The 22,647-nt window shown below is 37.2% G+C and overlaps 1 protein-coding gene across 2 annotated transcripts in view; it reads right to left on the bottom strand.

The window, feature by feature from the left end:
* Positions 1 to 5,224: 5,224 nt before the first annotated feature.
* Positions 5,225 to 22,647, bottom strand: part of LOC136858211 (very long chain fatty acid elongase AAEL008004) — a 301,631-nt gene continuing 284,208 nt past the window's right edge. For both annotated transcript variants that reach the window (XM_067137592.2, XM_067137591.2), the window contains 2 exons: positions 12,111 to 12,302; positions 5,225 to 10,024 (listed from right to left, as the gene is read on the bottom strand). In XM_067137592.2, coding sequence (XP_066993693.1) covers positions 12,129 to 12,302 — 174 coding nt within the window. In that variant the 3' untranslated portion in view covers positions 5,225 to 10,024; positions 12,111 to 12,128. The remainder of the gene's footprint in view (positions 10,025 to 12,110; positions 12,303 to 22,647) is intronic.

The raw sequence follows: 22,647 nt of genomic DNA on the forward strand, positions 1-22,647 counted from the left end.
TTCTGTCTTAATGTGTTTATTATTTGCAAGGATTAACACTTGTAGGTCTATTCCATTGGTTTTTCAGTAAATATGTGATTATTGTGTAAGTCTGATTTCTAAGTAATTCTGAGTTACAAGTAGTTTTTTTCCCTTCCCCTTGATATACGTATAAGTCAGGTTCAACTGTATAAGTATTGGAAAGGTGGTGTTAACCCGTTGGGTGGGCGATGCGGCGAGATCCGCGGCTACAAGTCACTTGCTCGGTGGGGAACGCGGATATATCCGCTGATTCAAATTATATTTTTTGTCTCAGTTGCCTGGCTGCAGAGGTTTATTTTCTTTTCAGCAGCATATTCCGGATGAGTCTGCCCTCCGATGTGAATTTTTTCAACTATGTTCTTCCAATACCTATGTGTCATCCATGAGTTGCAACATAAAGAACACAACTGACGTCCGGGCAAGAACGACCTAAGGCCTAATAGCTCCGCGCTGAAGCTTTAGCTCACTGCCTAAGCGTCCCTTGGATGTAATAATATTGCTGTTGAAGGGCTTTCTAGTGATCATGACACTGAAAAGACATCTCTGATGACATTTTAGAACTGTGACCTGATTTATTATTTCCTTCCTTCTCGACTGAAGTGTGTGTTTATCGCGAGTTACACGACATTTTATTATCGTATGCATCCGTAATATTTTATGATTTCCGTCCAAACTGCTTAGACCAGGGTTCTATTCAAACCTTTTTCTTACATTTTTTTCCCGCTAAAATATCTGTAACGAATTACCGGCCCCCACTGTTAGAGGAAGATGATTTATGGGTCATGATAAACGAAATGTTGGAATTTAGTGGGGAGAATTGTGGTATTAGTGAAGTAAGTTCTGCCGAAGGGGAATTCGTAATTACCTGGAATAAGTACCGCAGGCTTGTAGCTGATGCAAATGTTCAGCAGTCGCAAAAGAGACGACACATGTTCGATTCCAGTTCAAGTAGCGATCATGACAGTGACAGTTGTGACGATAATACTGATTACAATCCAACCATTGCAAGTTCTTCATCAACTTATACTGAAAATGGACAAAGAAATTCCCGCTTTGATCCAAATTTCCATCGTGATGTAATGAGAGTGTTTTTAGGGAAAACAAAACTGAGCGAAATATTTTAATTACTTTTTTATGATGAGATATGCCAGGACATAGCTGAACAGACAAAAGATGCCGAGCAGGAAATCGCACATAAAACCCAGTTTAGTAAGACGAAAGGTAGGAATCAAGATCAAGACCGTGTCCGAACAAATAAGGACAAAATAAGGCTTCTCATGGCCATACTGTTGCCGCAGGGGATTGTACAGAAACCTAAATCAGGACATTATTTCTCGCAATCGCTTGTTCACTACACCTATTTTCTATGAGCTGATGACACAGAAGAGATTTTTTCTCGCCAGATTGAGTGGCCTGGCCGGCCTCCTGACACCAACTTGGCAGGTTCGATTCTGGCTCAGACCGGTGGTATTTGAAGGTGCTCAAATACATCGGCCTCTTGTAAGCAGATTTACTGGGATGCAAAAGAACTCCTGCGGGACTAAATTCCGGCACCTCAGTGTCTCCGAAAACCGTAAAAGTAGTTAGTGGGACGTGAACCCAATAACATTATTATTATTATTATTATTATTATTATTATTATTATTATTATTATTATTATTATTATTATTATTATTATTATTATTATTATTATTATTAGATTTTCCTCCACAGTTTTATGCATATCTCTGACAATGAGGTGAATAATGCAAAACTTCTTCCAAAAATATACGAGATAAATCCAGTATTTGACCACCTGTTAGCAAAATTTTCGGAAGCTTATACCCTGATGGCAAAATGTCAATTGATGAGAACCTCTTGCTATGGAAAGGATGGCTAGGGAGTAAAGTTTACATAACAGGAAAACGATTGCGTTTCGGAATGGAATTATATAAATTATGCGAAGGCGAGACAGGTTATATAACAGGACCTGCTTCCGTGTGTATCCTAATGAACAGCTGTAAAAGACATAACACTGTGAAGACTGTAAATACTGTAAATATTACCTGTATTGTAGTGTAATGTAGTCCGTTTATGTCACTTAGTAATTGTAGAGAGGCGATATAAACTTGATCCCTCGAAAGCGCAAACCAACATAACAGAAAATTTCGTGAGTATTATAATTTATTCCATTGCACATCTTTTAAGTATATGTAAACTTTGTAAATCTACAATTTACATATACAGAAACATTTATCTTCAGGCAGAGATTGATAGTAAACTGCCTAAAATATTCAGGTGAAAGTTATTGTATAAACAAAAACCAGAGCTTTACTGTTAGGAAGAAGCAATCTCGATATCACAGTGTGAAAGCACTTAGTACGTTTTTGCACAAAGTATTGAAAAATTAAAATAATAGAATTTTTCAAGAATTAAATACATTATATTCAAGTAAATATTTCTCTTTTGGCCCTTCAATAGTTCATTTTAGTCTAAGATTGTTTTTAATCAAGTATTAAATATTTTCTTCAATCAGGGAAATCGCTCCCCACCTGAGAGTGAGCTAGTGTGTACCGAGCTCCCCGCTTAATGGGTTAACTATTATTCTTATTTCGAGTTTCATAATCATTCCTGCAAAGAGCCGTGTGGTTAGGGTCGCGCAGCTGTGAGCTTGCATCTGGGAGATAGTGGATTCGAACCCCACTGTCAGCAGTCCTGAAGATGGGTTTCCATGGTTCCCTGTTTTCACACCAGGCAAATGCTGGGGCTGTACCTTAATTAAGGCCACGGCCACTTCCTTCCCACTCCTAGGCCTTCCCTGTCCCATCGTTGCCGTAAGATCTATCTGTGTCGGTGTGACATAAAGCAAAATAGCAAAAAATTTCCTGCAAAGACGTAAGGCTTAGCTATGGGAAAAGAACCAATTAATTTATTTGCAAAGTAAGTGACATAATCTTTGGAATGCTAAAAAATCCATTAACCAAAATAAAAATGATGGAAAGCTATCATTTTGAAAGTCCCAAGTTATCATGTTTAGTATTGCCTAGAGTTCATAGCCACATAATGTCTCTGTTCTAAAAAATACTCACAAAATGAAGTAAAATTTGTTTTATGTGAAAAACAAGTTAGTGATTTCTGTAAGACTAGTGTTCTGTAAAGACTTTCATAGTGAGAGGAAATCTGCCTTTGGTATTTTAAATATCAATAAAGCTGATAACAGCAACTGAACTGGCAGGTGAATAAGAAAAGTCTTAAAGAAGAAAGCCTTTCAAACATGGGTTTCTCACTCCTTGAAGAGAGGAAAGGGCATCTCCTTATAGGCTGACCTATCCAAAGCCAACTTTTGGGTGAATAATTGTAATGGTTTATCGTCTTCAAAGTGAACAAACGCCCTTAAAATGTCGTCCAACATCTCGGCAGTTTGAGCAGTCCCTGGAAGGTGCACAAGTACAACCTACTGCTATTATCCTGACTGTGGCGAGACTAAAACTTTAGGACACTTGCTTGGTATCTGTCCCAAGGGAGCACTGCAAAGAAATAATCGCCATCACAGAGTTAGATCAGCATTAAGGGAAATAAAGTGGCAAGTTTATGAAGAAGTTCACTGTGTCTCTTCTACAGGGTCGAATAGAAGAGCTGATGTCATTGCCATTCATCCAGAAGAGCACACTGCTTTAGTGTTTGATCCCACCATTCATTTTGAAAGAGACATTGAGCAGGTGATTGAGGTTAACAGAGAAAAGAAAGATATTTATGAACCATTCGACTTGAGCATTGGTCAGTTAAAGGACTGCTTTTTTTTGGTAGCAGGGGGGTGTATTACAAAATACGCCTGGCATATCTTGAAAGGGTTAGGTATCCCCAGAAATATACTTAAAATCATCATAATAGGCATTATCAAAGACTCGTTAAGTGTTCTGCACCACCTCCTTTATGTTTCGTAATTTTTAATCTAGGTCAGTTTTTGTGATAATCCCCTATGAATGTGTTGCATCCCATAAAGTCTAAGCAGTTTTTTATTTGTGCATACAAAGTTTTTATATTTTTTTCAAAGTTGTAACATTACATCTACTAGCGTTTTCTGCAAAATCAGGATCCTTGCGGTCACACACAGTATGTGTACTGATGTTCTTGTGAAAAAATATATACACGTGTATATAATATTACTTATTACTTGTTGAAAAGTAATGTGTAATTGTAATTACTGTAAGTAAAATATTTCTCAGATAACTAATTCAGCCCAATTATTTTTTTCTTGTACCATTCCCATCACTGATCATCTTCTCCTGAAAGGTTTAACAGGTGTCTTCCGAAACCTGTTTCAAAACTGCCACTCTGTTGAATACAGATGGCAAAAAACTAAGAATACAGGACAAATACAGAAGGAGAAATAGGAGAAAAGGAGTCCAAGAGGTCAACATAAGTAATGGAAAGTAGCATACAAGTGTCAAATTCAGTGACATGTAGAAAGCATGGGAAGATAGGGCAACAGAAATGGGAGACAGGACAAACATGAAAACACTCAAGGACAAGGACAGTTTCTACATCTCATACACTGCTGTGTTCAATTAGATTGGGTCTGTCCTTATAAATCCCAGTAACTTGTCATTGTGTTTATCCTATTATGTATTCATTTTCATTTTTATATATATATATATATATATATATATTTGACTGTTTATATTCCATAAGGTGTTCATGAATGAATCTTAGTGTGTACATACAATTTTAGCATACTAAATAATAAGGGCAAGTTTAGATATAGCTATAGAGGATGCAAACATCAGGAAAAGTAATTACGAAGTATTAATTCTCTTTCTCTCCCTCTTGTAATTGTTCACTTTATTTCATTTATACATTAAGTATAATTGAACACAATTGGAGGGTGTAAGCATTTTCCCTAAAGCTGGCTTCTCTTCTTTCAACATTATTCATAAACGGATGTTCTCCTCATTATTATTTATCTTATTCTGTGTTATTGGCTGTCGACAAGAATCACATGAGAAGGAAGGAAGTTTTAAGAGGGCAGATGGTAAGAGATATCAAATACAAGTGAATGAAAGCAATACCAAATTCACATACAAATATTTTCTGTTGGGGATGGTGGTTGCTGTTTTAGGGGGTTAAACAACAGGATTATCTGCTTCAAATCCTCTCTCATATGTTGAAGGTAGGCAAAAGGTTAAGGATCATAATTACCAAACAACTCAGGTATGTATATATATATATACAGAAGACAATATAGTTTATTATAAATAAAGATAATTATACACTGCCATATTATATCATAATACACTAGAAATCACACAGATAAAGGAAATGATCCTTACGTAATAATTTATGTTGCCACCATTAATTTAACAAATAATATTGCAAAATTATCCTTTATAACGTGACAGTCATCAACTTGAGTGAAATTGACACAAAATGACAAATGTAAACAGAGTTGATGGTATGTTACATCTGATAATATTGACCTACCAAGCTAATCATAATTAGCCACTAATCATTGAGTGACTGACCTTGACAAAGGAAATTATGTGAGTCTGCAGTGAAGATCTCATTTTACACACTGGTCTGCTCAGATAACAAAATGCACATTTCTAATTCATTTGAAAAGATGTAAAATGTGATATTTTGTCACGTAGGATAAATTTACTATCAGATCTGTGTGTGATGATGTGGAATATAATATGTAGTGGTTCACCTGAGATTAATATTTTAATAGATAAGGATACTTAATGCGACAATATAAAACATACAATTCATGTGTATAAATATAGTATTCTTGGGATGGATTCTGCCACCTTCTGGTAAAATAGACAGTAGCTGCACTGAAGATAAACTACCCGGAGGTGTAAATCTCTTGGCACTATGCTTTGCATAGTAGGCCCTATCACTTACATGAAAGTGTTGGGTAGCTACCAGGAGCTAGATATCGATATAGGGGGTTGGCTAGATTGATTTTCAACAAATTCTCACTTTCAGTTGTGGTGCTATCTATCATCAGAAGTAGGAGTCTCATTGTGACTGTCCTTATTTTCCTTTGTTTCCATCAGCTGAGTATCACCAAGATGGCTAAGTATGGTGTTACTGGTAATCCAGGAAGCAAATTTATTTGCAAGTCTGAAGTTAAATCACAAGGATGTAATCAAAGATGAAAGAATGGGTTCTGTAATATGATGACCAGAGAATAATAATTGGGAATTCAAGAGAATACCGTAAGTGAATAAATAGTTTAAGATACTTTCTCAGTATCAAAGGAAACCTGCAAGGTCTATATATATATATATATATATATATTTGGCAAATTCGAGATATCTAGGCACAAGGTAATAACAAAAATTGCTCAACCACAACTTGCATACAAAATTTAACAAATTAAATTTGCTCCCCATCAGTGATGCCTTTACCATTCACTGTTAATAGTATACTTATGTTTGTTTGTTTAGTCCTCAGCCCCAAGGCTGGTTGGATCCTCAACAGCTCTGCCATCAGCTGTCATAGATGGCCTAGGCATCACTGAAGAGGCGTACTAGGGAAATGAGGAGTGAGGTAGTTTCCCGTTGCTTTCCTCACCGAGCCAGAAGTTGCTATTACATATCAGTCTGCCAAGCCCACTGAAATGCAAGCACCAACCAACCCTATGAGCAATATTTTCACGCCATTCATAGCAGGGACTGGCTGCAGAAGGAATGGCATTACTAGCATCACTCATACCTCAGTCACTTTCATTTTGTCAAAGCCAAGATCAATGAAAGTAACAAAATTGCTTTAGCCCATACCAGAAGACGTAGTGCACTGTAAACACTAGGTCCGCCAGCAAAGGCATAGTATACTTATAGAGGAGACAAATTAATTTGCAGCTGTATGATCACCAAAATGTGTTGCTGTTCCTTGTTGCTGACCTAGGTTCTGTGCAATATAGAGAATGGAAAACATGTTTCTGTTTCTGAGAAAGACCTGGTAGGTAAGCTTTCATCTGACCCTCAAAATGCCTAACAGTTTACTCATCAGGTAACTGAGAATTAATTTGCAGATAGCGTTACGTGGAAATTATTAGTTGGAAGTACCGTAACCTTTTACACAATGCATAATTTACTTGCTCCTTTACTAGTATATGGTAGAACCAGCCCTTAAGAACATTTCCAGGATTTAAGGTCTTGCAGTAGTTATGCATAAATCTGGTTGTAGATTAGGTTTGTTGGGGAAATACCCTGAAACACTGAATGTGAACTACCGTATGTAAGGAGTACAGTAGTACCAGGAAATAGTGATTCGCTGATACCTGTTCAGGGAGACTGATTGTGAACATTGCATAAATACTTGCAATTACCGTATATGATATGATTAGTTAAGGATGTGACCAATTTGTTCAGTAATGAGTACCTTAGTGTGACTGAACATTTTTGAGGGAAGGTTATGTAAAATCATCAGGGGTCCTTGATGTACTTAATCCTGCTTATGTTACACTGCAGTCATTTTCTTGATATTGTCTTAATTTGATTACATCCTTATATGCAAATGCCCCTAAAATATGACAATTCCTCTTGATCAAATAAAATATAATTTGAATATAAAATTCACTTACACTAAAAAAATATAAGCGTAAGATGTGATCTTCATTTATTTGCAGGGCAAAGCTTGGTGTAAAATATTTCTTAAACTTTCTTCTTTCTATTAATTACTGGTTGCCGCTGGTCCATGATTACATTCATCAGAAAGTCAAGGGTATATTCAGGCAACCTTCCTTTGTAGCCGAAGTCCCGATGTTTGTCACTGGACTGATAATGGACGCTGAGAAATTGGGAGTTGTTGCTTTTTCAGGATGATCTCCATGCTATCATAGGAAATGATGTTGCCTTATTTCACATTTAAATTGGTTTTGCACTGACTTTGTAGCTCTACATAAGAAGAGTTCATACAAAAATTGTTGCTATATGCATCCTTCCAAGTTCACATCTTATATTCACTAAGAAAAATTACCTATTCATAAAACTGTAACAGTAAGTCCCAAATCCATTCTCCAAAATTAACTGTTGGTTATAAACTGTAAACAATATTTGTTCATGCACATGTTTGTTTTAACAGGATTATCTGGAATTTAAATAGATTTCATGAAGTTTTAAGATTAATTTCCATGTTATTCAATAACCAGTGATTTTTGTGGAATTTATACCATTCTAAGTAATGGATAGGAACAAACAAGTGACAAATCAAGTCATATATCAAAAGATAGAAATGTGATTAGAACCACAAAGTAGACTAAATATTGGAAGAGGGAGCAACAGAAAGAGTAGACAAAGGCAAACATGGAAACACATATGGATGAGAACAATCTCTGCATCATCACATAGACAGGCTATCTCATAATAAAATCCAGTTGTTTTACATCCATTTCTTCTCAGCCCCTTATGAGCTCATTTTCACTCTCCAGACTCTTCTGTCTTGAAGATTTGTCCAGTAGGCCCCTTAACCTCTTAGCATAAAAGCCCGAGTATACTTGGGATTTTATATATTTATATAAAATTAAAACCTAAGTATACTCGGGAATGTCGCTCACTGATCGGTACCTAATTTAAAGGCCTGAATATACTTGTTTCTTGTTGTTTTCAGAATTTCCACCAGATATTTTTAAAATTATTACTTTAGGTTCCTATTTTTGCCAAAAGATGTCTCTGACTCAACCGTAGTGGATGTCGGTGACTCAGGCAGCTCGTTTTTGTGGCCTTTCCGTATTTATTGCTATCTAAGTGTATTTCGCCTGTTAGGTGAAAATGGGAGAGTGAAGAAGAGTTTGACATTGAGTTTAATGAGTCATATAGTTCTGTGTGCACAATGCTAGAGGGAAGAAGGCATGAAGGGAATCCAGGTACATTTGTAAGGAGTGCTATGTAGCATTGTGTGTTGATCCTTGTTTTAGGGCATTTCACACAGCCACAAACATATGAACAATGTCTTTCTTGTACAGTATTGAGTGGCATGTTATCTTAATTGCCATCTGTTTAGTGCTGTGTTATTTATTTTACATGTAAGTTAAAAGAAGAACCCATAAAAAATATCACGAGTATACTCAGGATTTTAAAACAGGAACTTTTCATCAGCTTATATTTCATTGTTAAGTTCACAAAACTTACTTTCATTGTTACCACTATCACTGTTTTTCAATAAAGAGTCCATTTTAACAATAAAAATATTAGGTAAGAAAGAATCGCACTTTTGTAATGGCTATGTTAAGAGGTTAATGAATGTTGATGCTTGCCCTTCTGATGAAGCTGAGAATCAGAAACAGGCTTGCAGGAGGTTAAAAGGAAATGAATGAAGAAGAACTGGGATTGGTGAGGGGAGATCCCATCTATGCGAAGATAGTAATGATCTTGTTCTTTTGTGTTTTCATGTTTGTTCTTATCTCTAATTTCCATTACTACTACCTTTCCCCAAACTGACCTGTCATTGTGTTTGTTGTATTCATGTTCTTATCTCTTTATTTGTGATTTTATATCATTCTATATTATTTTTACAAAAGAGTAAATTATGATCAGTTATTACTGATCAACTTGTTGATAAAATACTGAAGAGTCTCTACCTGTTTTAAAGTTCTTTTTTCATTTAAAAGTATACTGTTAACAGTGAATGATAACGGCCTCACCGATATTGATTTCATCATTCTTTTTCATCAGTTCAAAGTGGGTATATTGTATTGAATAATATACTATGTTCCTAATGTCATTGAATGATTTTGTTTACCGTTTTCTGTATCTGCCAGTTAATTTTGTAACTTACGATGGTCTGAGATTTTACTGTCACACCCAGTTTCACAACAACTTGGAAAAACCACCCATATCAGACACTCAGTCCACTATTGCACTGTGGGTTGGTATCACTTTTACGTGGATTCATTCCTTTATAAGATATTTAATAGGACACAACATTAACGATGAGCAATTGGCGCACAAGATTTCTGATGTCTCTACATCAACACTTGTATGGAATACGAAAAACATTGGAATGTTGAGCAAAATTCCTGAAACAGAAGAAAAGAACAGGTTAGAGAACAACCTGGAAGAAATCTTACCAGCTTTACTTGGTCAAATATAGTCTGCTCTGTTTGCTCTCTGTTGTTAACAGTTGTTGTTACTTATGAAGTTAATATGAGATATAGTAAAGCACAATCAAATAAATTATATATTAGTTTAAGTACATGGGTAGTATGGTATCAAAAGACAACCTTGAAAATTATGAGGTGGACAGTCGAATTAGCAAGGCAACTCAATTTTACCACCAAGTAAGATAACTGCTGCAGGATAAACAAGTAGGCTACCATTGGAAGCTAAGATGACATTATTTAAATCATGTTATACACCCATCCTCACGTATAGCTTGGGAACTACCATGTTAACGAGACAAGACAACTCAAAACTCCAGGCTGCAGAAGTGAAGTTCCTACCCACCATGATACAGAAGACCAGGAAGGACAAGTTCAGGAATGAAAAAGTTTGAGAGGAGGTGGGAATAGGAGACTCCTTACTACAGAGGATCTAGAAAGCAAGAACAAAGTGATTTAGCCATGTAAGAAGGATGAGTGCAAACAGGACTGCAAGAAGAGGATATGAAAGAGAAGTAAAAGGAAAAAGACCAGTGGGCAGACCCAGAGGAAAATGGATCGATCTGGTGAGGAAAGATGTCAAGGAGAGAGGACAAGATTGGAAGAAGATCACGAGAGAACAGTGGTTTATGGACAGACAAAGATGGAGGGGGCTTGTACATCTGGACAACTGGAGATAGTCACCAATGATGATGATGATGATGATGATGATGATGATTTTATACTGTTTAAGCCCTCAGATATTTATAACAACATGTATCCTACAGTAAATTTTATATTAGCATTTTCCAGAAACAAAGACAACTTATATAATTTTATTTATAAGAGACAGGACCAATGGTGTATTAGCCATGTTGAAACACTTGATCCAACGAGGTATTCGAAGTAATCGTGTGTGGTCACCATTTGGAGGGTACGATAGCCCATGTGCTGTTGGCTGCAAGAGCAGAAAGGAACTGGCCACTCTACTGCAAGTAAACTCCCACTCACATGTGTCACTTGGTGTAGCTGAGGGCAATGTCCATATCTGGATAAGGTACTGGTTATTATATATAATAATTATTTACAAGGGTACAGGCTGTAAGACTTGGTGTTGGACTTTGGAACAACTACTTCCCCCTCCCTCCTCTCTGTCTCTCTCTCCCTGCACAAAAAGGAAGCGGAATATGTAGATTCCCAACTTGTGAAAGAATATGAAACTGAAAACTGATTCACACTTCTAGAGCAAATAATTGAAGTAATGAAGTTTTTAGCTGAACGAGGCCTTTCATTTCATGGTGGTGATGAAACTGTTATCTCTTCTCATAATGGAAATTACTTGGAGATTATTAGAATTATTACTGGCCAAGTTTGATCATTTATGTTTAGCAGAGCATATAACCATTCATGCAAACAAAGGAAAGGGTCATAAATCATATGTATCTAAAACTGCATGTGAAGAATTCATCACTCTGATTGGATCTGGCATACTGAAACACATTATCGGTGAAGTGAAGAAATGTGAATAAAGTATTATTCTGTTTCATTGGATTCTACTCCAGATATATCTGACATGGACCAGCTGACTTAGACTGCAGTATGTTCTGCTTTCTGGGCCAGTTTAAAGATTTTTGAAGTTTTTGGGCATGGAAGGTCATAGTACTCAACTGCTCACTCAAAGTTTACTTTATTATTTTTTTAAGTAAAGGGCACTGATACAAAAGACTGCCATCAATCACTACAAACAGTCACTACTGATCTGCATTTAGGGCAGTCGCCCAGGTGGCAGTTTCCCTATCTGTTGTTTTCCTAGCCTTTTCTTGAATGATTTCAAAGAAATTGGATACCGGTATTTATTGAACATCTCCCTTAGTAAGTTATTCCAAACCCTAACTCCTCTTCCTATAAACGAATATTTGCCCCAATTTATCCTCTTGAATTCCAACTTTATCTTCATGGGCCTCATGGGCAACCTCCTTATGGGCGAAGTGTTTATTCACTCTGAATAAATGTATATATTACTTACCGTAAATAAGTTACTTGTTCATTCAAGCTTCTTGAGTTTTTGACTCTTCTTATACGCTTGCTGGTAGAAGTCAAAGAAGAGTGCAAAGAAAATGACTGAGTGTACGAGAAGAAGTGCTGCCACCACCTTGGGGTAACCGCAGTCGAAGATGAGTACCTGCGCCGAGTGGATGAACACCAGGCCAAACTGCAACTGTAACACACCATGTGGAGAATGTTTAAAGTGTACACGTTGACTAAAAACTTATCGAACATGAATCTTACTGTTTCAGCATCAATGAAACTGTGTTTCCACTTCGTTTTCAAGTGGAAGGGTTAGCCTGTTTACATTCAGTATCAATGAGAGATCCTACCTCTATTATGTTGTACAGTAGTTGGCAAACCCAATACAGGACACAGTTAGGGAAGTGAAATCTATAGGCAAGGAAACAGTGAAACAGGACCTTTGGGAGTATTTGGAAGGGTTAATACATGGAGAAGGAAAGGTAAATGCAATTGAGAATGAGAACATAATTTAATCATACTCGATGTTAAAATACAAGACTGAAAGTTTATTCTGAGGATGACTGATGATAAAATATGACAATTGCCATTTGAATGATTTCACAAGCAGTGTTTAAATGCTGTCCCTGCCAATTTGGAGAGTTTAGGATTGAGGTTGGCATATCGGGATTAACCTGTTGAGGGTAAACACTTCACACAAGCAACACATTAAAATGAAAATACAAAATATTCAGAAAGAGAACATAAATTCATGCAAGAAATGGCAAACACCTTAAAAAAGAAAGATGTACATTAGGGGATATACAGAACACTACAATCTTACAAAAAGAGAGAGAAGGGCTTCATTTCCAACATATTCAAGCAATCATCTTCAGAACTAGGGAATTTGATGAGTTTTGTAACTATTGGGTTATTGCAAATGGAATGTCGGTTTTTGGGATTTTTTTTTTTTTTTTTGCTAATGGCTTTACGTTGCACCGACACAGATAGGTCTTATGGCGATGATAGGATAGGAAAGGCCTAGGAGTTGGAAGGAAGCAGCCATGGCCTGAATTAAGGTACAGCCCCAGCCCCAGCATTTGCCTGGTGTGAAAATGGGAAACCATGGTAAACCATCTTCAGGGCTGCCGACAGTGGGATTTGAACCCACTATCTCCCAGATGCAAGCTCATAGCCGCGTGCCCCTGACCGCATGGCCAACTCGCCCGGTTTTTGGGAAAGTGACTGCCATATTAAACAACATTGTTATATGGTACCAGTGTAGATCTAGTTGAGAGTGATTAAACACAACACAAGAGTGGGAAATGCAGCTACATTTTCTTTGATGAGTTTAAACTTTGCCACTCTGCTATCAAGGTACGACAATGAAATTGGGTTTAATCTTATGCCAGAGTTATTCATCACCTGCAAACAACTGGAAAGGTGAAATTTGATACTTGGATTCCTCATACCACCTGCTTATGTTCCATTTTTTATTGTTATGGTATCATATGCAAAGAATGGTTAATATACTATAATCGTCATTGATCTCCACAATGGCTAGACGATGATGAAACCCTAAAACAGATGTCAAAACAAACCATCATCCAAGGAGGTTAATGGTGACTGTTTGATGGAGTACTGTTGGTATTCCTCACTATTCCTTTTTGAAATATGGTGAAACCGTTAATGCTGACTTGTGAGAAGCACAATCCTGGATGAGATAATCAGAAATTATATGTTTAGACTGATCAGCACAGGTGGATTTCTTTTGTTTCGTGACAAAGCACAACCACATACATTGAGAACAACAGTCCAAAAACTACACAACTGGCACTATAAAACTTTTCCTCATCCATAATACATATAAGACATGTTGCCAACTACTATGATTGAAACAGTTGGATATTTTTGCAGGAGAAACAGTTCAACAATTAAACAGCTGCCTCACCAATACCTGTAGAGAATTTCTTACATCCAAACAGTTGGACTTCTACGAAGCAGGCATGAACGTACTTGTAACTCATTGGGCAATCTAATGATGCCCATTTTAATTAACAGAAATTTGTTGTCACTGTGTTCCATTATTATTTATTTAGTACAAATCATATAGAATTTATGGATGGTCTAATGGAAAAGGGCAAGCCCCACGTATATTAAATGCTCCACAGACCTACCTGTTTGAAATTTTACTGATTCAAAGTATGATAACCTGATAATATTGCCTTTCTTTCCTGGTCTCTTCCCAATTATCTGAGGTTGGAACTAATGTGGATGAAGCCTATTTTTACGGCCGGGTATCCTTCCCGATGCCAACGCGTCTGTAAAGATAATAGGCAACTTGATGTTTTTGTGGTGTAAAGACCTGGAAAAGGTGTCAGAATTATTTGAGATAATCAGTTATGTGGGGGAATGACACAGTAAGGAATTTTATTGTAGAGAGTAATCATTTACCAAATGATAACTGGGAAGGTAATGCCAATGACAGAAAGTATGATCAACAAATGGTAAATAAATTATTCTGGCGTGGACAGACAAATCAGTAAGTTGCAGAATCAACTCGGGGGTAAAATATACTTGAGAAGATGGGAATAAAACCAGATGAGCTCTAGAAACTGAAGTGATAGGTGGCATATGGCATCACAGAGTTTTATTTTGCAGTTAAAAATAAATGCAATAGAAAGGAAGGCTGTAAAAATAGGACTATTAGGTAATATCAGATGGTTGATTAGAGAGATTATTATCTAGAGATTATTATCTTTGTTACAACTGTCCACCTATTACTAAATTAAATATTATATTTAAACATAATGTAATTATATCTGTTCCACATGTTATCACTCCCCGTTTTCTTTTTGAAATATAGTGTCTTACCCTTCATTTTTTTAAATTAGTGCTTGTTTTATTTTGTTCTTATTTCCTTTTGCTTCAGACTTCTTGAAATACAAAAAAAAGTTGATGTTCTTCCTGGTGTAATTCATTCTTTGTTTAATAGTTTAACGATAATTGTATAGAATTCTTTCTCTCTTTCCAATTTTGTTTTATTTTTCCTACCTAAATATTTTACTCTGATTGCATCCATGTCCCTACAAACTCTCAATGGAAGCACCTCTTCCATTATTTCTCCACAAAATAAACAACGATTTATGTCATGTTTCTCTCTCTGACCCTTATTCTTATATAATCCCATTAGCCACCATACTATACCTCTTACTTCTTGTTTGTAAACCTTTTTTAATTTTTTTTATTGGCATTTTGTGGATAATTTCACAGAATTCCAATAATGTTCTTTTAGTCTTATATTTTGTCATAATCATCTGCTTCTCAATATCTTTCACTCTAATTGTTACTTTCTTGCACAATTTCTTATTTTTGTTCTGAATCTCTTTATTCCAGTATTCTCCCATTCGTATTCTGTCTACTGTCCTTTTAATTTTAATTAGCCAGTTTTCATCATTTAAATGTTTCATCTGGAGTTGGTATAGTAAATTCAGATTTTCCCTCCCATCTCCCCTTCTTAATCTCAAGCAGTTTTTTAATACATTTCTAGCTATATCTGCTTGTATACTTATATAAGGCATGATCATAAAGTTTCCATTTGAGGGGTTGCTGCAGTGGACATTCATAACCTGGAAACCTTCAGCCCACATCCTTCCATGTGTTATTAATTTGTCAGGTTTTACATGTAGGCATCTTTTTTTTTTTTTCCACCTACGTGGTTTTATAATACCAATATAATGGTCCGTTATTGGATATTATAAATTTTCCAGCTAACTCATTCTTTGTTTCCTGCGTTTCGCCCTCATGTGTTAAGTTGGGCTCATCAGTTGGTCCTTAGCACACCTACCAAGACGCAAGGCTAGTGCATACCGTGGAGGCCACTGCATAGGCTATTTGAAGCCACCAGCAGTGCCAATGCACTATGAGAGACTATGTCTCACTTCCAAAATTTGATGCCTGCCTGGCCATCGGATGATATATATGATATAAAATTATATTGGTATTATAAATTTACTCATTCAGGACAAATATTTCATGTTCCCTATGGGAATCAACATCTATATCATACGTGGTTTTGTCTTGGCCCTTACTACCTGATTATACTGCAATGATACCTTATCACCATACCTGGCCTGGTAACATGCATAGCAGGCTGATACTCCCATAGTATCAAACTTCCCAATCCTCCCTGCTGTTTCTTTCTTCTTTGAACTAACGGCATGTTGGAGACGATGTAGATTTGAGCTGATTGCCATGAGGAGGTTGTGGGTTTCGGCCACCACCCCCTCCCCCCAAAAGAGAAAAGCGAAGCGATTAGTGTGGCAGTTGTGTTGTGCTGAGATGTGTGTATTAAATGTGGCCACGTGAACTATGGCGACGTTAGGCCTATTACCAAATGGGTCCATGCAGGACCATCATGCTGTTATTCTGTTTTTGGCTGCCGAAGGACAAACACTGGTGGACATCCATTGGAGAATGAAGACTTTGTATGGGGCTGCATGTCTGTCGAAAACCACCATTGAGGACTGGTGTACCAAGATCCGTGCGGGTCATGTTACGACACAAGGCGTTGGTTGATCTGGGAGGCCAGCCTCATCCATTACGAGCAAGTGGGAGACATTCGAGCACCTTGCCCTATAGTCCTGATCTCTCCCCATGTGATTATCTCGCCTTCAGTCTCCTCAAAAAGACCTTGAAGGGTCAACACTTCCTGTTGGACGAGGATGTGAAGCAGACGGTTATGACTTCTTCACGCAGGAGGACACAGTGTTTTACCCCACATGGATCTTCAACTTGGTGTGTCGGTGGAATGAGTGCTTCAGTGTTCACGGCAGTTTTGCCTGATTGGCATCCCGATTTAGGACTGTATGGCTGTCAAATGGAAACCTTTTGATCACCCCTTATAACTTCACATAGTATTCTAACTCCACTATTTACTTAACATTCTGGTAGACCCATTATTATTTTTTGCAGTATTTATTACTAAGTACATCTAGTTCTTCTTTTAAATATACTTCAATATTTATCACAAGAGCATTTAAAATATTTTTATGTTGCTTATATTCAGTATTTGGCATCTTCCTTTCCAGATAGAGCGACCGACCCTTTCATTTTAGCTTGTCTTATTTGTTGATTCCACATCCCATTTGATGTTATTATAATTCCTAATAATTCTATTTTATTGACCACTTCAAGTACTACATCTCCTAACCACCATCTTTAACTTTTTTTAAATATATTTCCTTTTTTTAAATGATTTTTAATGTTAATTTTCAAATTCCATTTTCTGCAATATTCAGAAGTTTTCCTTATACTGGTTTGCGTACCCTACCTACTGATGTCAAAGACAGCAGAAGGATGTCTGCGAAAACCAGGCCAGCAATTTCTCTGTTATTCAGACAGGGGCTTGCCCTATTCTCACTTCTTTGGTATAGTTCATAGGCATGAAAATGCCAGATTGAATGGAATGCTTGAGAGCTCAGACGTAGATCTTCGAATGTAATTAGTGTTAATGTAGTAATAGGCAATATCTACGATATACAGTAATATGGGAATATGCAGCGCTGTAGTCCCAAAATGTTTACAAGGTATACTGTAATTTAAGATGTCTGACTCCTTGGTTGAATGGTCAGCATCAAGGCCTTCAGTTCGGAGGATCCATGGTTCGATTCCCGGGTCTAATTATTTCTTCTCACTCGGAGAATGGGTGTTTGTCCCAACACTTTCCTCTTCATATTAAGACAACACACCACACTACTAACCACTACAGAAACACAAAGAAGTGATCACATAGTGTTGGCCTCAGGAAGGTCATTTGGCCAAATCCACATGTGTGACAAAGTTCGCACACGCGACCCCACGGATGTGGAAAAAGCGGTGTAAGAGACTCTTAGTCAGGGCATGATAAATCCCGGATGCCAGGCAGTAGTGGCGCCTGAAATTAGTGGGTTACAGTTACAATAAACTTTCCTCAATTTGGGACAAAGAAGACATATAGAAGCAATATGATGAAATCTATATTTTAATGAACTTAGCTTGTGTAGTAGTCTTCTACTGGATCTACTTCCAGATTTTTAAGTGCCTCTTTTGATTTGTGATCACTCTTCTCAATAGAACAACCTCTTGAATTTGTGTATGTTGCAGTACGGTGGTTTTTCAGCCTGGTCTTCGCATATTTCATAGGCGTAAATCGGTCAACCGGTGGGGTATTTGAATCAATGAACATCAAGCTGAAGACGTAAGCAACGAAGAGTGATGACTGATGATGTAATTATTCATCAAGCTGAACCTTCGATGTTTGCGATTACGAGCGTAGGCGGAGAGTTAATTAACCGACGGATGGGGAAATTAAGGAGAAAAGGAACCAAAGTAGTAGATATAAGGTACGCAAGAAATCAGAAGACATACTCTAACAAGCAGAGTTAACCAGAGGGCATACGGCGTATATCCGCGTATACCCTCGATTACAGCCCTGGGAATAAGCACATGTTTGTGGGCAAAGGTTGAATATTTATTCGAATCCTAGTGTAATAGAGGGATGGACTGTTGACTGCGACGTCATATGTGCCAATGGTCTTGGTAGGATGCTCGGAGTATACAATGAATGATAAGGAATATTTGTGAATCTTCGATCATTTACTACTAGAATTCATTGTTGATAACATATACTGTAGGCTATCTGCGTGAGAATATGTTGTTGCGTTTAGAGCAATTGCGGGGTGAAAATCGTCTGTATAATCATTCACTGAGAGCTAGTTTATTCCAGCTGAGTTTCATTTATCTGTGACCAACATCCTAAGAAATCGCCTGCATTCTGAATACTTATCCATAACATTGCCATGTTAGCAGAGGAACACTGTGTGTGAGATAGTCATCTTTACTGAGTTACCACTGAGGAAAAGTAGAATTTATCCTTATAGCGCGATCCCATGCTGTGAGCTGATCCAGGGAGCATCACCATGGAATGTCATAAGGAGCCATAAGCACAGCATTATCATATCTTGTTGTCACATGTCATTTATGAATTTGTTATTTTCTCTTGATTTGTCACATGTGTTGTTAAAAAATATTATGCTATTTATTTATTTTTGGGAATGCACCATTTGATTAGTTAGGTGGAGCAGTACAGCGTTGAAGCAATGGTCATGTTTCATGTTGTGATTGATTGTTTTCTTGTTTGTCGTTTCACAGGATTTCCAACGTTGTATTTTATTTGTGGTTGCTTTCTCCTTTCACGCCTTTTAAGTCACATACAGTTATTTGTAATTTTTTAGTAGGTTTGGACGAATTTTACGCCATTGTCTTTATTTTATGAGGAATATAATGCCAAAGAAGAATAAAGGTTTGTCACGCCACTCTTCTAAGTACAAGCGTAAGCACGATCCTAATAACCGATTCCATCATGACGTACACATTTTAAACATGATACTTGTAGTTCTATCTTATGCTTTTCTTGTTTTTGATTTCTGATGGACATGATTATTCATGATTAACGGCATACTTTGACTGGGAATCGTAACCTGGACGTCTTCTTTTTCTTCTTCTGGACTTCATTGTTACCCTGTGGTCGCCATTGTCGACCGACCTTGCGTTAGTATTTAACTATTATCGTGAACGATGACCAATCTCGCGTGCCAAACAAAAGGAAACCATCTTAAAATTGTACCTTGGTTTAATATCATTTGCTTGCTATTTCCCTAAGAGCTAAATTCTACTTTATTTTTATAAGAGTAAGACTCTTTCCAGCTTATTTGCGTTGTAATTCCTGTAGTAAAAAAATATCGATATTATAATCCATATCTTTATAATTCCTGTATACTTTGAAGCAGAGGCAGATCCCGAATTTCCTAAAGGGAGGCGCTAACCTTAAAACCAACATACCATAAAACAAAAAACAACGAGTAATTGGGACATATTACCTCCGTGGTGATGACATTTCCCAAATTTATTTTAAGGAAATTGTTATGGTATAGTAAACACTTGGGGTAATTTATAGCTATGCATTTCACCACAAAATTCCATTAAATGCGTTTTAAAGTACTACATCAACTTTTATTTCAGGTTTACGAACTATGCACAGTTAAATATTAGCAGTTCACGTCAATCAACATTTGACTGATTAGAAATATCGAGCCTTCGTGGCTTCGACTTACTGAAGTACTGTAATTCTTCAACATTTATTGCCCCTTCCGTATGAATGTTTGCGAATGCAAAGCCATTAAGCCGGCTCTCTCCCATTGTACTTGTAGTTTTTAGCGTACCGTACCTAGAGCCGAAGCAGTGTATGTAAAATACCAGAGGTTGTTCATTCAAAATCAGTGCTTGGTAACTTTCAGAGTTCTCATTCTATTAAAACTGCACTGAGCATTCGATTGAACATTTTCATTCATGAATAATATGAAGGACAATTCTTCAAAGAATTTAGCGAGTTCCTATTATATGTATTTACTAGCTGATGTACCTGTGCTTCGCTACGGAATTCTTAGAAAGACTGTCTTTGTGGTTTTCCCATCTCAAGTCAACACAGGTTATTGCAATGACGTCAGTAGGAATGTAGCGATTAAAAGCAATGTTATCGTATAAAATACTCGATCAAATGAAAAACAGCACATTCTCTCACCGTTAACGAATAATTCTATGGTGCCGATCTAACAGTCCAAAGTTCCAGAGCTGGAATGACCAGGCCGCAGACAGCCGTGAATACTCGTCCGCCATTATTCCATTAAATGTGCACACTGCTCATCCCAATCGGTGTGTCAGTGATACCAACCACCAGTAGTGTGAGTAAACGTAACTATCCAATAGTCTTTTCCAAGTTCAGCACACTTTACATAGCTGAGGCATTGCTAATAAATATTTGCACGTGCTACTTTTGCTACCAGTACCTTACCAGCTGCTTTACAAGGACAATTCATTCGAAGGTCACAGAAGTGCGATACTGATGCATGCCTCTTCCCTTAGCTAATGAAGAAGAGAAAAGGAACTGATCAGTTTAACGTTTCTAACATAAAGGTTCCAATTTACGAGAGCAAATTTCAGTATATAATATTAATTTGAAATAGAAACAACCGCCGCAGAACTACAATAGCTCGAGTATGAAATATGAATACTATTGTCGTACAAATTCTTCACCGGTTCCTTTCTTGAAATCTGCCCGTGACTAGATCCCTTATCCCTCAGTTTAAAACATTAGACCACCTGTCTTTTGCAACTAACCCTGTATACTACACAAATATTACACGACAATAACCGTACATAAATAAGTAGACAGATTATTATTATTATTATTATTATTATTATTATTATTATTATTATTACGAGCTAACAGAAATGAAAACTGCCGTAAAATGCCGAAATATCGAAAGAATTACACGAGAATTATTCAGCAATAAAGCAAGCAAGATACTATGTAATAACTACACTACAATTCTGAATTGCACTTAAACGCATCCTAACATGTTGACTGAAACAATGGAAGTGTAGTTAAAACTAAATACTTAAATACGTAGGCAGATATTTTTTCCTACTACGGGCGCGACAGAAATTAAAACTACAATGGGTTAACAGAGGTTTTCATGTATATGAATATGATCGACTGGATCTCCACCATCCCCCTCCTTCAAAGACGTTTTCTGTGGCTGAAAATTTCAGATTGTTGATGCTTACTGTTCGTCCGTCCGGCTCCGTTGTTAACGGGTTAAAACACCGTGCCTAGTATCTAGGCTTATACGAATGTAAAAACTGTGGAAGGCACAACTTCGTACAAGTATTTTACCAACAAAACTGCATATATATAAACAAAAAAGGGAATATCATGTTCTGTTTCCACCAATTCAAAATCGAGACGAAGTAAACCTAGCTTACGTAACCTACAGCACGTAACGAACCAACACCAACAAAACTACTCAATGTAAAGTAAAAAACAACGACACTCTAATCTTGGTTACTTCTACAATTACCAAACATACAATATTTGTAGCACTAATTAGATCACTCACACACACTAATTTAATATATTTTTTGCTACGAAACAATTGTTTTATCCTTACAAAAAGACAGAGCACCTTCAACAGTTGACCATCCAACAATGCAATGACCAACACAGCGTATTAAGAGGCATATGCCCCGCAGTATTTGAGGTGTCACGTAGTGAGCGTGACGAAATCATCAGCTATAGTGCGTTTTGGTTGAAAGCGTCCTGCGCGAGAAATGGTTGCGCATGCAGTGGTGGGAGCTATCGTCCCCCCACTCCTACAGCAGGTCCAGTCGCCAGGCTAGCGCTGAAGTGAAAACGTCTCTCAAGCGGCGCGTGTTGTTACGTGCGGGCTAAGTTGAAATTACTGAAGTGACGAGCATGGCTTCTAGGTCCTCTTCTAAATCTGGGAGACCACTGCGAGGCTAGGCACGTGAAAGTGTTTATACCATGAGTGAACATATGAAACATAATCATCCAGATCTGAAGCACACTGAGTCGGTTTGGGAAGATATCAAAGGAGAGGTCCGTGATAAGAATATATCTCACCGGGCGAGTTGGCCGTGCGCGTAGAGGCGCGCGG

Source organism: Anabrus simplex, chromosome 1, assembly GCF_040414725.1.
Source record: "Anabrus simplex isolate iqAnaSimp1 chromosome 1, ASM4041472v1, whole genome shotgun sequence".
NCBI classification, from domain to species: domain Eukaryota; kingdom Metazoa; phylum Arthropoda; class Insecta; order Orthoptera; family Tettigoniidae; genus Anabrus; species Anabrus simplex.